The sequence below is a fragment of the Tetrao urogallus genome (assembly GCF_951394365.1).
Source record: "Tetrao urogallus genome assembly, chromosome: 2".
NCBI classification, from domain to species: Eukaryota; Metazoa; Chordata; class Aves; order Galliformes; family Phasianidae; genus Tetrao; species Tetrao urogallus.
The window spans coordinates 106,599,029-106,613,783 of NC_136814.1; the positions used below are offsets into that span (position 1 = coordinate 106,599,029).

A 14,755-nucleotide genomic window follows, 5' to 3' on the forward strand; every position below is an offset into this window, starting at 1 on the left:
TAGTTGGTGGAGAGACAGATGCTTTCAGATGCTGATGCAAGCCATGGTGCATCAGAATCACCCTCTGGAAGTTCTTCTTCTTCCCTATCTTAATGGAAGGTCAGTAGATTCTTGGCGGAACCACACCAGTTGAATGTTTGGATGAAATGGATCCAACCTAGTCCTGGCTTGCTGCCCAAATGTTTTATATGAAATATTGGGAGGTGCTAAGATACAAGCATTTGGAGTTCATTCACCTACCTTAAATATGGCACAGTAGTTATTTCCATTATCAAAAAAACTGGAGAGGAGAGGAGAGGAGAGGAGAGGAGAGGAGAGGAGAGGAGAGGAGAGGAGAGGAGAGGAGAGGAGAGGAGAGGAGAGGAGAGGAGAGGAGAGGAGAGGAGAGGAGAGGAGAGGAGAGGAGAGGAGAGGAGAGGAGAGGAGAGGAGAGGAGAGGAGAGGAGAATTGATCTAGAAAAATCTTGGCCAATTTTTTTTTTTTTTTCAGAACCTACTAATAACCAGGTAAAAGTCAATGTGGTTAGGTACAGGAAGTGGGCAAGTCAGTGCTAGGAAAGCTGATGGAAGTGGCTTTTTCTTGAGAGAGTGAGTGAAGATGCATATATTTTCCAGTATGAGTTGACATGTGAGTCAGAGAAGGATTTATGCTTTCAAAAAATACATTATCATGACTGTAATCCTGTTTGTTAGATATCTTGGGACATCTCAAATAGCAGTAGATATTCTTGCTTAGCAGTGAAATGCTTCTCTATGTGTCCAGTACAGAGGGTGCAGAGAGAGCTGGATTGCCTTTCACTTGTTACTGACTGTACTGATTAAGTCTTAAGCAACAGCAATCTGACACATCCTTGATAAGAAGCATAGTTGCACCCTACAACTGTACGTTGAAACTGGATACCTTGGTTATCAGTGGCAGGAATCAGGCAGTTCAGGATTAATCCCACTATTTCAAGACATCAGTTTTTGGGTGCAGAAAGATTTTTTTTAGTGCATACCCTGCAGATTCTTGCCAATTTTTTTAGGAAATCTTTGAGCATAACTCGCAATGATACTGGTTTCGTGTCTTGGCATTACAGGATTTTGGTGGAGGATGAAGTGGACTGGAGGCCTGAGGGAGATCTTGTGATCAGCTCTTCCTCCTATGAAGCCCACCAAGCTGAACTAGTTACACTTAAAGAAGTCAGTGGTCATAGTATAACACTCCATGAACGCCTTATCCACAGGCATGTTGGTAGGAAACATATCTTTTCTATTTCAAAGTTTCCTTCTGAAGCATAGACCTTCTGTTTCAGGTCTCAGCAAGATCAATTCTACTTTACTGACGTATCTTTCTCTACCTTTTTCAGCTGCTTTGATAGTGCAAAATTGATGGTCCAAACTGTACTGAATAGCTCATTCTAGAAAGCATATCTGCAAAGAGTCAAAAAGGAAACTGATGGAAAAATTAAGAGCTACATAATTACTGGGATTCACCTAAACAAAAGTAGATATCTACATGAGCAGTGCCTCAAAGCAGATAAATACATACTGCTCACTTAAAGCAGATGTATAAAATAGATAATGAATTGCACTTGAGAATTGCCTGTTTCTCTCCACTACATAAAACCAGGCTGGATAACTGAGTCAAGTCTGGAGAAGAGTCACTAGACATGAATTCCAGGCTAGATACCTACATTGGCTCTCTCAGAATTCTCATCAAACAGCACTTTTTTTTTAGGAGATACCTGCAACCAGATCTCTGTAGGTAATTGCTATTTAATGCTGTCGTTGGTCTAATTCTAATAGCAATTCACGCAGTATTTCTGTACTGAAGAACATCTCTTGCGTGTAGAGCTTAAGCAAATCAGTGTGAATCTGTTCATTGATTTTGGCATCTCTGTACCACAGGGAAAAGATTTAGCACCTTTTTCTAAAAGCAAAGTATGTTGGTAAAATATATATGCATGGTGAATATTTGATGGGCAGGTGGCCTTTCAGTTTTAGTGTTGATGTGCGTAGATTGTGCTGGAGGAAAAACCCACCTGAATGTCAGTGCAGATTCTACAGAGATGCTGTGCACAATCTGCTAGGCTGGATGTCCCCTGAAGCACTGGTATATAGGTATGATAGACACTTAGCACATTTTGTCTCCTGAAACTCCCCAGGGCATCCCCATGACATAGAAGATGGTAGAAGCATTCCTTTGTCTGCAGAAGTTGGACTCCTAACACGGAATATACAGATCAAGTCTGATGTGCCTTGCACTGGGAAGATACTGGTGGGACATTTTACGGATTCCAGAGGGAGAGAGTTTGAAGGTAGTAGAGATTCACCTACTCTCATTGACCAGGCCAGTTCTGCCCAAGAAAGAACTGCATAGCACAGGATATATCCATTTGCATGTGCTTTGTAATTCTAAGCAAACTGTGACTGTGAGATATGTATGAAACATGAGCACACATATTTCATAATAATCTTGGAATATATTTAGATGGTGTGGTTCTGTCGTTGGTTGTTTTTTACTGTAAGTGTTCAAATGTTTTTGAACAAATACCCTTTATTGGCAATACAACGGCAAAGGTTGCCTACTGTTATATGCCTGAGTGATGTTTGAATGGATGTCAACCAGGCCTCAGGTAGTTCTGGAAGCTTCTGTTTCATTGTAGTTATCTCGTTACAGGTGTACTTCAACTCTTAAATATTGAATTTTTTAACGTTGGGCCTCCTCAACTTTCTGCTATTGAATTCAGGAATGTAACTCAACGGTCCTCAGTGGTGTCATCCACCATTCATGGTAGCTGTGGAGTTGGCATTAAAGCAGTCATGAGCAATGGGATCTGCTTGCATGATAATATAGTGTTCAACACAGTCGGACCTGGCATCGATTTGGAAGGGAAAAACCATTCTCTCATCAGGAACCTCGTTATTCTAAGCAGGCAGCCAGAGGGTTTATTAAACTGGGTTGCTGGCATCAAGGTGAATCTTGTCATTGGTGTCTCCCTCTATGGCAATGTTGTGGCAGGATCTGAGAGGATTGGATTTCATATTAGAGGCCAAGAGTGTTTGCTGGATGTTGATTATTGCAGTGAAAATGTGGCCCATTCAAATCTTCATGGTATTCATCTGTACAGGGGAGATGGATTTCAGACCTGCACTAGAATAACAGGCTTTCTGTCTTACAAGAATTATGACTATGGTTTGATGTTCCACCTTGGAAGCAGTGTCATTATAGACAGTGTGGTGCTGGTGGACAACACTGTGGGTCTCATGCCAGTAATTCACTGTCTGTATGCCAAGCAGTGCTACACGGGGAAAAGACTCCTTGAACTTAGAAACTCTACCATTGTTGCAACAAGCTCAACTTTTGACTGCATCAGAGACAGGATCAAACCTCAAGCAGCTGACCTAACTTCCAGGGATCGACCACCATACTACCTTCAAAGAGGCCGCGCTGGGATTTTATGGCCTAAATTTACCACTGTGACCAGCCAGAGGCCAGATAGCCCATGGCACAGAATTGTCCACTGTCCAAAAGTGCTAGGACTCATGAAGCTGAAAGGTTCGTCTTCCACTTCTATTGGTGAGAATATCCTGTCCCTGTCTTGACTAATTATGGTTTTCCAGGGCTGAAACTTTGGCCTTCCACACCTACAAATGGTCATGGTAGGGAAACCCTTCTGAATGTGTCTTCAGGTTGATACAGTTAAAAACACATCACTTGGTAATTTTCACTTCCTGTATCAGCTGTATGCAATTATGCTAATTTATGTATTTTACTTCAAACACACTTTTCCTTCTATGCTATTTGTTTCCACCTGATGCATGTCTATGATCTGAAGGCATCTCTAACTAAATAGAGGTGTCAAGTTTGAGGAGTAGCGCATCTTGTCTAGAACTTGCAATAGAACATCATGACTATAGCTGCACAGAAACATGGCTTGGCTTTTATTGTCATGAGGAATTATAATTTTTAAAGTGTGCAAAAGTAGGATATATCAGTTAACTATCACTTGTCTTTGGCTCTAGTTAAATTTCTTGCTTCCAGAATAATATATGTGTAATAAAACCTGGCTGGCTGGGTGCCATGATGGGATCTAAATACCTCACAATTTTTCATGTCTTTATTCCTCACTGCTACCTACTTTTGCAAGACAATGCATTATGCTCTTTTTACTGAAGAGCACGGGAGGGAGAGAATGGCAAATAGACTTCCCAGGGTCTCAGAGAAAACCTGTGGCACAAAATGGATTTTGTACCTACACAGCAGTTCAGTTCCAGAGCCAAGCATATGTCATCAGACACCAATCATTTTCTATTAATATTTGGTAAGTGGAGAAACCATCCATGGCAGCTTGTCTTTAAGCAGCTTCTGATTCCAATACAATCAATTAATCATTCTTCCCCATGTTTCTTTTTCACTTAATATTTGGTTTCATTTCCCATGAGCATGACTTGGTTTATGTTAACCTCAGGTATTACTGCAGCCATGGGATATTCTAAAGCCAGCTGAAGGTCTATGATAATGCAAGTAGTCTGATTTAAAAAGTGATTTTCACTACAGTTTCACGTAGAACAATTCATAGAGCAAAGCTCTTTTCTCCATAGTTCTTGCATTTTCTGACTACTTTTCCTTGCTTGGTCTTTTTTTTTAATCCCTGGCAGACGTCACATTTACTGGTTTTACAAAGAGCTGCCACGGCGAAGACAGGGATGTCTGCATCATGTCAGATACTGACCATTCAGGCATCATGCCTCTTATCACATCAGAGAGATCAAGGATGTTACGTGTCAATGAAAAGGATAAGTTCTACTTTCATGCAGTAAGGTAATATGCCTCATTTCCAAGCGTCTTCTCTTGTTTCTGCAAAAAATAATTAAAAAAATAAAAAATAAAATCACCTACAGTTCTAAGGCTACCCTCACCTCTGTATCAACTGTATTTTTTGTGTTATCTTGATAAGAATTTAAGCAGTTAATTTAGACTGGAATTTTAGGTGCAGAGCAATCCCATCCTTTGTGCGTCTCTGCTCCTTTGCTGTTCCTGTCTGGCAAAAACTCAAATCCCCCCCGTAAAAAAAAAAACGAAGAAAAACACCTCAACAAAACAACAGTTTAGGGCAATATTTGAAGATCTGAGGTTCAGATTGTATCAAGGTGCATCTCCAGACCGGTCCTCTTGGATTTCTTCTGTTACTGACATTTGTATAGCAAAACAAGTTTCGTAAATCCTGTTTCTTAAAGCTCTGTCCTGAACATCTCTGAATTCTCAGCCTCAGGCTTCAGCAAATGTCAGGACCTTCAGCAAAAAACCCTGAGATAGGGGCTGTCCTTTTGGCTGGGGAAGCAGAGCTTGATTTTTGCCTGCAAGATCGCATCAGAAATGTTGATCAGTACCAGGCAGGCTGTGAGATGTCAAATGATTGCCAGAACTGCTCCTGCCCAGGGAAAATATCGGCTGTGTGTGGAGAAACACGGAGCAGAGAGGGAGAGAGCTTCGTCTGTAACCTTAAGTCACTGATGGTTGCAGCAATTCAAACATACCATGTCCAATGGAAACCACATGCCAAATTATTTATTACAACCGGTGAACACAATATAGAGGCTATGTCAGGAAAGCCTTGAAGTAGCAAAAATAATCCAGCACGGACTCCACTTGCCAGTCAAAAATAATTGGAGGTGTCCCACACTGCTATGTTTAGAGCCCCTCCAGCCTTCTGCCAGGATTTTTATTCTATTCTATATTTTTGCTTTGTGCTTTGGGCGTTAGTTTGCGTGTAGATTTCTGAGACCTGTCCAGCCTGTCAGCTCCCATTATGTTTCACTCTTGTATCCATCCCACAATATTATGCTACTAGTGAGCTGCTGAATTCGCAGTCCACTGCAAGAGCTGGTGATTTTCTAACATGATGAATGCATGTGGATTACAGAATGTTTTCTTAGTGGCATGGTAAACCTCTGAGGGAGATTACATCTCTCAGTGCTCCTCATGCATTATCTGCATGCATTTATTTGATCTACCTTTGCAAGCTGCTGAGCTTGATCCAGGCTGTGGCTGCATTGTTCGGCTTCAGCATCCTGAAGGGATATCTTGATGGATATCTCCTGTCAAGGGGCAGGTGAGCATTGCCTCAGAGCAAGAGAGGAAATAGAAACATCAGGGAATATGGCAAAAGCATGGAGTACTCTGCTTGTCCCTCCCGTAGACCCAGCCAGCTGAAATGCTGGACCTTCTGAGAGATGCTGGAGAATTGAACTAGCTGTCAGGATCAGAAGAGCTATCTTTGTTCTCCACTTCTTTCAAGTCGTGTGGATTGGAGGGGCTGGCCCATGTGATTGTTTTTTCTTTCTATGGATCATTATGTGTACCTGTTGGCTGCACTCATAATGTCAATAAGTGTTTATTTTTCCAACTCAAGAAATTCTCTTTGTTCTCCAAGACTTAAAAAATATCCATATGACAATCTGAAGATATTTCCACGGACTTTGCTGGGTGCAACCTCTTGCATATCATTACAGTTTTTCTAAGAGGTGCAATATGGCCAATTGTCTAGCTCCTTTGGACTGTGTTAAATAGTACTCAAAACACATTTAAAAGCATTTTAGATCCTCAGCATGTGGTTCAGCTCACTAAACTTTAGGGTGCTAAAAATTAGGCATATAATCTAAATATATACATTCAACTCACTGGGTATTCATTAGAGACCCTTGTCTAGGAAATGATTCAATCTAACTTAGATATATATCTCAGGTGAGGTGAGTTCCTCTCCAAAAAACCCGTTCTTCCTCTGTCTTTAATGATATACAAAGAAATTTATGTGGCTTCTGTTTTTTTGTTTTTTTTTGTTGTTTGTTTGTTTGTTTGTTTTTTAAATCTAAACTTACAATTTCCTCCTGAGAACGTACTGATGGTACAATGTTAATAAAACCACGATTTTCTGAGGTACATTATTTTTCATTTTATTTCTTTTCCAGGGAATACAAGTTCACCTAATAAATACCAAAGCATTATGTATGTAGAGAGAGAGGTGCAGGAGTGTTTGTTGCCAGTAGAAATAAATTGCAGACATCAGTTCTTACTCTCTGCCTCATAATAACCCACCTCTTCTGCCTGCCAGCTCTGAAGACACCACATTCCCTGAAAAGAGCTGTGAAGGCTCAAGAAAGGCCCTTGTCAAGGATTTGGATGGAAATCTCCTGGATCTAGAACCACCTGTTTCTGTTTTCCCAAAGTCAGAATTTGAATGGACAAGGTTCTACTTGCAATCTGGTAAGTGCCTGTGCTGTCTGGAGTAGCTGCAAAGTCATGTGTGCATTTGACCTGTGAAATGTGTGTGTGTCCCAGGCTTCATTGACACAACTGAGGTCTCTGTGCTTGTGGTCCCAGACTGCGTGATGCATTTTTTGGGATGGAAATAGTGTTTGACATTGGGCGAGTTTGGGAGATCTCATTGCACAGGTCTGTACCCATCTGTGCTTCTCTGCCTTCTTGCAGAATCGTGGCACCTGGTCATGTTTATCCTCTGTAAAGTTTAATTTAAATTAAATGAAAGAACTTAACCTGCCCTTTGCAAAGTCTTCTGAATGTGGTGGGTAAGACGTGCTGTGTAACTGTCATGGGAGTGCAAAATAATAACAATAGTTGGCACAGCAAGGATTTCCATCCATGCCCCACTGAGGAGACAATCAAGCTGATAACCCAGTCCAGAAGTTTTAAGACTCTCTCTTGTTTAAAAGGGCCCATTCTGCTCTGTAACCACTTTCTGAAAGTTCACACAGCAAGGCTCCGTTCTCATCCTGATTAAAACTCTGCTTTGTGATTCCAAATAAGCTCTTTAATTACAATTAGTATTTCCTGCGCCTGCTGCTGACGGCGGCCATTTTGCTGAGCAGGCGCATCATTTGTGACTCCGGCGGTATGGGAGCCTGATGGAAGGGACTGTAATTAATCCCTTTTCCCATCCTACTCTAAAACTGATTAAACACGAGAAGAACTTTAATCTTTAAACAAAATGTCTAATGTGTACCCAGGAAAGACTTTTCCTCCAAGGATCCCACTCTGACTGGCTGCTTAGGGGGCTGATTAATATGTTGTCTAGATACAAACACACGAATTTTTCTTTACCTTTTCTCCCTGATTACTATTCACAAGCAAGCATTAATATCCTAGCAGCATTACCACTTAACATCTGCATATTAAAGCACACGCACTTTTGCATATGGTACCTATACTTTATTTAGCTTTGCACAGTTTTTAGCATACCCTGACACACAGTCGTACGAATGCCAGGAATCCCCAGCATCTCAACTGCACTGACAGTGCAACCTGAACTCCACAGGGTTTATCTTCTTGTGTAATGGAGACGACAGCATATGGTAAATGCTCCCTGCCTCCAAGGCTATAACAAAATTGCTATGTTTTCTTCTTGCTGCCCAAATACGAATGGGGATATTTTTCCCTCTTTTCTTTTGTGTTTAATTCCTCTGTATTTCTCATTCTGATCTGAGGTTTCTTTTATCTTGAGGCTGACATTTGAAAGGCACAGCTTGATGCTGAGGTGAATTCATGGTCCCTTCCCGTTCCCTTTCCTCTTCCCCTTCCCTGGGGTGGGGATCGGCTTCTGCTCTCAGATAACAGAGATAGGATGAGAGGTGATGGTCTTAAGATGTGCCAGGGGAGGCTGAGGTTGGATATTAACAAGAGTTTCTTCTCAGAAGGAGTGGTTATATTCTGGCACAGGCTGCCCGGGGAGGTGATGGAGTCACCGTATTTGGAGATGTTGAAGAACCATGGGGATGTGGCACTGAGGGATGTGGTCAATGAGCATTGGAGTGGGGGGGCTGGGTTTGAACTTGGGGATCTTTAAGGTCTTTTCAATCTTAACAATTCCATGATTCTGTGAATTCTGACTACCTCCAGCAGCTTGATCAGATAAACTGTTACCATTCAACAGTTACCTGCTAGCCTTGCTGAACATAAAAAGAGAAGCTAGTCTTCTCAAGTTGCTATATTATGTTCTTTCTATTTCCACAGTTCAGAGACACACGTATTTGTCTCAACAGCTCTGGCTTTCCACATCCTTTGAATTGCATCCTCTCAGTGTTGCTGAATCCATATGATGTCTTCAGCTGAAGATAAAACTGATACAGAATATATATAATATGTCATTTATATATATGTGTGTGTGTATACAATAGGTTGAATAAGGTCCACCTTACTTCCCAAATCCTGCCCACAGCAGATGGGCAGCAGGGAGCTCTGTAATGTATATTTAATTGTGTACCCACTTTTGTCAGGTGTCTCATCTTTAGCTTGCTCTGTTAGTGTTTTTGGGCCATAGAGCAGGCCTGTTTATTGTGGCTCTTCATAGAAACAGAGTTGTTCACATAAAGTTTAAGTTTTAGTTTTCTTGATAAGTCCCAAAAATTCAGAAAAAAAACAACCAAAAAACAAAAGAGGGATCAACTCCAAGTTTTTGTTGTTATTTCGTCTAGGGGAAAAAGAAGTGTCAACAACAGAAGTGCATTTGAATAAAACAAAGACTAATTATTTTTTAGCAAAGGCTACTTTCTTTTAGCTCTTTTCTTTCTTTTGAATATCATGCTGTAAAAGTTTAGAACAAAATGTTTTCCAACAAAAACCTTTGAAATCATTTATAAGGAACTTTCACAGTATCGTTTTTCAAATTACCCAAAACATTTTAATGAGTTTAACATGAATTTGTAATTATTTAAATCTCTTTGAGCTGCCCTTCTTGGATGACAAAATGTTTTTCTCCTAGAACTCATCTTTATACCAAACTTCTTACAAAAGAGCTTGGGGCCAGTCCTGGAGCACTAGATGGTACCAGGAAATACCAGAACACAAGCTGTACAGCAGAATGAGCTATAAACACGAGTCTAGTAGAGCAGGGAAGGATAAATGAACAGTTCATCTCTTCAACTGGTTTCTGTGTCCAGGTGAAAACCCCTGCGACAGGAAGGAAAGTTGGCAGTACCATTGTTCTGTAGTTAAATTTCTAGCCATTTGCTGGCTGTCTGAAGCATTTATATGGACTCTGGTATGAGACTGTGAGTTCTTTATGACATAATAGCCCAACATTTCCCAGGAGCATTGAAATTCATTGTGTCCCTCTTGTTCCTCTGCTGAGGAGCAGAGACTGGTAGCGGGTTCATCTGAGCCCATGATCATAGCCTCAAGCGCTGGTGAACTAAGGGAGATTGGCAGAAGTTGGTGGGTTGATATATCCTTACCAAGGCCTCTCTTCATATCAGTACTGGATGACTGAGCTCCTGGTGAGGGCAAAGAGTCAAGGAAACGCCTTGCTCAAGGAATTATCAATAAAGGTATCATATGGGAGTATGAGGAGGTGAATGCAGAAGGGAAATGGTCTGCAGTATCTAGACTTGTAGAACAGTTTTACATCCAAGCGAACCCCACAGAATGCAACTTACCATCTTTAATCTCAGCAGATATTCATAGTTAGACTTTAGACTGTGAGGATTGCCCCTGTTCGTTACAGGGGGTTGGACCAGATGGTCTTCAAGGGTCCCTTCCAACTCAAACAATTCTATGATTCTATTTCTATGATTCTGCAGTTCTAGATGTCAGGATAATCCAACACAAATGCAGATAAGCATCCCAGAAGGTGCTTGTCTCCTCAGGATGGTTTGTTGTTTTTTTTTTGTTTTGTTCTTTTTTTTTTTTTGACTGTTGATATTCATGCACAAACCCAAAAGTGAATCCATACAGTTCTTGTTCTCCTTTAGCAGGGCTTCACATTTAAACAGAAGAATAGCCTCTTTTTATGTCTTATGAAACTTCTAACTATAATTCGGCTTCCCAAACAACTTCCGTGCTTGTTTCTTGAACAGATGCAGAAAGATCCTTGGATTTGCTAGAGAGCAGTTTCTTTGCATATTGTATTTTGTGGCTCTGTATGATAGAGACCCTGTTCCAGTACCTTTTACTCAGCAGAGTAATTCTGTTGAGTACTAAAGGATTAGCAAGTTCAAGACTGCAGGATTTAGCTATCATGCAACTTCTTTCTGTTATTAGCACATGCTCCTTGCATTTCCTGCAGATAATTGCACTTATTTTCTACTTTATACAAATAAAACATAGCAAAACTTTTAACTTCTCCAGATACAGTGGAGGAATCAGTGAAATTCCTGTTATAATACCCTCTCGGATAGACATATATTTTGAAACTATTTTCCCGTGCACAGGGCAGAATTTGTGACTTGCCCAAGGTCAGTCACTGAATTCATGCATATCCTTCCAAAACTGACAGTCAGACTCTCAATCTAAAAGCACCCACCCTGCTTAGGCAGGTTGAAGAGTATGCTTGCATTAACAAGAATCAGCAGAAAATATGTTTTATATTCTTTTTTTTTTTTTAATTAAAAAGCTCTCTTGGAGCATGCTTTACTGAATACTTAAATTCTGACTTTGGTTTTAAGCAACAACAACAACAGAATCTCCAACTATTTTTTATTATTTAAATGTTGAAGAAATTTTGTATTGAAAAAAAAAATGGAGTCAGCTTTAGTGGGAACCTATTTGTGCAAAGATTTCATCAGAAATAAGGTAAAATGTTTAAGTATAGATGTACACAGTCCTAAGCAAATTTAAGTAAGGATTTTAGTCTTCTGGTAATTTTTACTACTGAATAATATTCACAAATAGGAGAATTATCATTTTGCCATGCAGACTGCTGATGTAATTCAGGGTTAAAGCTGTCTGAAACTGTTGTCATGAATGAATATTTAACATTCCAAGGTGCATGGTTAGCGATACCTGCTGTGTGCAGTCATTTGTAGCACTTAAAGGCATTTGAGAAGAGAATGCAGGTTTGGTAAATTTACAAGGAATGAAACAGCTGTGACATCAGCCTGAAACAATTAGTTTTTTCCATCCCTGTCCATCCGTGGAGGTGTTCAAGGCCAGGTTGGATGGGGCCCTGGGCAGCCTGGGCTGCTATGAAATGTGGAGGTTACTGGCCTTGCATGTGGCAGGGGGTTGGAGCTTCATGATCCTTGGGTTCCTTTCTAACCCAACTATTCTATGCTTCTATGATTCTATGACAATTTCTACTTAAATTTCCTGAAAATACATCTCTGGTGAAGAATTCAGTGGGTCTCATTTGAGAAAGAACCTGAGAACAAAGTTGGGAGTTATTTTCATTGGCCTTTGGAGAACAAGCTTTCAAGTAAGCAAGATGGGGATAGGTTACTTTTCTATCTTTATAAACTATGTGGTGGCTCATAAGGCACGAGGTGGTGAGCCTACTGAAATAAAGGATCAGCTCTTCTAAGTGGGTGCAATGTTGTGTAGTGAAGAGTATCTTTGGGTAAAGAGGCCACTGGTTTGGAATGAAGTTTCAGAGTGCAACTGGATGCCACTGTGCCACAATATCCTGATTGTAAGCTCTGGCAAGACAAAATACTCCTCTGTCTCCACAGCCAACTTCACAGCTGCATAGTGTTGGAGGTGCATCATAATTAATTTTTGGTACATTATGGAAGAACAAACCAGGGCTGGAGGTCTGGAAAGAGCAAACTAGGCCAGGACTGGGACCTATGAGACCATGCAACATTTCCATTTTGAAATACTATGAATTCCTTTCACTTAAGCTCATCTGTGTCTCAGGCTCTAATAAGTCTTTAATAAGTTCCAATAAGTTCTAATAAGCTCTAATAAGTTTCTCTTTTCAGAGATGTCACTTCATTAACTCTGAAGTTAGGATGAGGTGAATGACACCATTCATTGCCTGCGTGTTCAATAGTGAGATCAGTATAGAGTGTATATATATATATATGTACAACTATGTATGCCTGCAAAAATGCATAAGCCTATCAAACATTATCTTCTTGTTTTATTAGAGGATGGCAAATGCTTTTCTCATGAAGAATCCAAAGTACATTGGGTGAATTTGTCCATCTTGCACACTGATAGCAGTAAACAGAGTTCAACATTTTGTAGGAACTTAACTACTTGTTTCCTGAATTCTTCATTTACTTTGAAACTGACATTCACCAGTGTTCAGCTACGTAAAATGTCAAATGTGTGTCTGCATGCATTAGAAATGTTTAAATTCAGAAAAAAGTGAATGTAAAATAGGCCTTTAGCTGCAAGAGCTAACCTTGGCACTTGGCATATCAGTCCGTTTTGAGGAGGTGGTAGCTAATAGTCTATGACTACCATTGCAATCAAGAATTCCTCTGCTTCTCCTCTTAGCATTAATCTCTGAGGATAAAACACGAGGTTTGCCATTTTCAAAGCAATTTAGAGAAATGACACCATTATTAGAGATTCTGAATTCTGGGAGAGCCCATTTATTTTCCTGCACGCTAAAGAATAGCACAGTACCCCTGAAATACCACATCACCTTCATTTAGGAATCTAGTTATAGATTTGATATCAACCTCCCTACCCTTCTGTATAGAAATGTTGCATACAAACTGTGCATAAGCATTTTTATCATGGACACTATGAGGCTAGTGTTTCAGGGTGTTTGTTCCTAAGAAGTGATTTATAAACCATTGGTAGTCCATGAAAGCCAAGTAACTGATGCACACATCACCCACAGATTAATTTAGGAGCCTGTCAGTTAAGGTTGACAAGAATCATTAGGCATCTGGAAAACAGAACCCATAAGGAATGGTTGAAAGAGTTGAGTGGCTCAATTGAGAGAAGAAGAGATGAATGAGACATTTAAGAACTGCCTTCAAATATATGGGAGAGTGCTGCAAGAGGCGAGAGGAATAAATTGCTCCCTTAATCTATGGTATCAGAAGTAATGGGCTGAAATTTCAGCAAAGATCATTTCAGATGCTGGGAGGAAATGTCCTAAAAAAGCAAAAATCTGGTGTAACTTCCCTGAATGAGTTGTGGAATCTCTGTCAGTGAAGGTTATACAAACATCTTTAGATGATCCAAGGAGAGCTCGTATCTTCCTATGGAGGGAGGATGCATCAGATGACTGCAGAAGGTCTATATTCAGGAATTGCTCATGATTTAAAGCTCAAGGAGTGAAGGCTCAGATTGGATGTCAGGGGGAAGTTCTTTACCATGAGAGTGGTGAGGTGCTGGAACAGCTGCCCAGAGAGGCTGGGATGCCCCGTCCATCCCTGGAGGTGTTCAAGGCCAGGTTGGATGGGGCCCTGGGCAGCCTGGGCTGCTGTGAAATGTGGAGGTTGGTGGCCCTGCGTGTGGTGGGGGGTTGGAGCTTCATGATCCTTGAGGTCCCTTCCAACCCAACCATTCTGTGATCCTATGATGTTCAGTGGTCTGCATGAACCTTTGCAATCTGACAGTGATTTATTGGTATAAAGACCAAGGTGTTGTTGTGGTAAGATCTGGTAATTAGAATTTTCTAAATACTGCTGATGAACATTCAGAGTGACTACTTAGGGATGTAATTAGTGCAGAGAGATACTCTCCGAACCCAAGTGCTTGGTTCCTCTCAGCCAAGCTTCCTTTTCTTGTAGGATAAGAATGCTCTTGAAGGGCTCTGAAATATGTGAGTGTAGAGGTTAGGTCCATGGAAAATAGTGTAGTAGAATGGAGGGGCGTTGAAAGCATCCAGATCTCTGAGGTTCCTCTCAAAGCTCAGGCACTCAGACGTTTTGGAGTCATAGAGTTGGAAGGGGCCCTCAGTGATACCAGGGACAGAGCTGGGGGCAGCTGCCTACACCATACAGCCTTTCTAGGCTCGATGGCTGTTAGCTTTCAGGAGACCACATGCCTGCGTTTATGCAATTAAAAAAGAAA

General features: G+C 40.8%; 1 protein-coding gene across 1 annotated transcript in view; it reads left to right on the forward strand.

Moving 5' to 3' along the window:
- The window catches only part of PKHD1 (PKHD1 ciliary IPT domain containing fibrocystin/polyductin), a gene marked incomplete at both ends in the record, with an annotated part of 221,724 nt that overhangs the window by 160,219 nt on the left and 46,750 nt on the right, over positions 1–14,755 (forward strand). Inside the window, 5 exons of the mRNA XM_079532472.1 lie at positions 1,080–1,234; positions 2,148–2,300; positions 2,663–3,541; positions 4,645–4,807; positions 7,098–7,249. Of these exons, the coding sequence (XP_079388598.1) occupies positions 1,080–1,234; positions 2,148–2,300; positions 2,663–3,541; positions 4,645–4,807; positions 7,098–7,249 (1,502 nt within the window). The remainder of the gene's footprint in view (positions 1–1,079; positions 1,235–2,147; positions 2,301–2,662; positions 3,542–4,644; positions 4,808–7,097; positions 7,250–14,755) is intronic.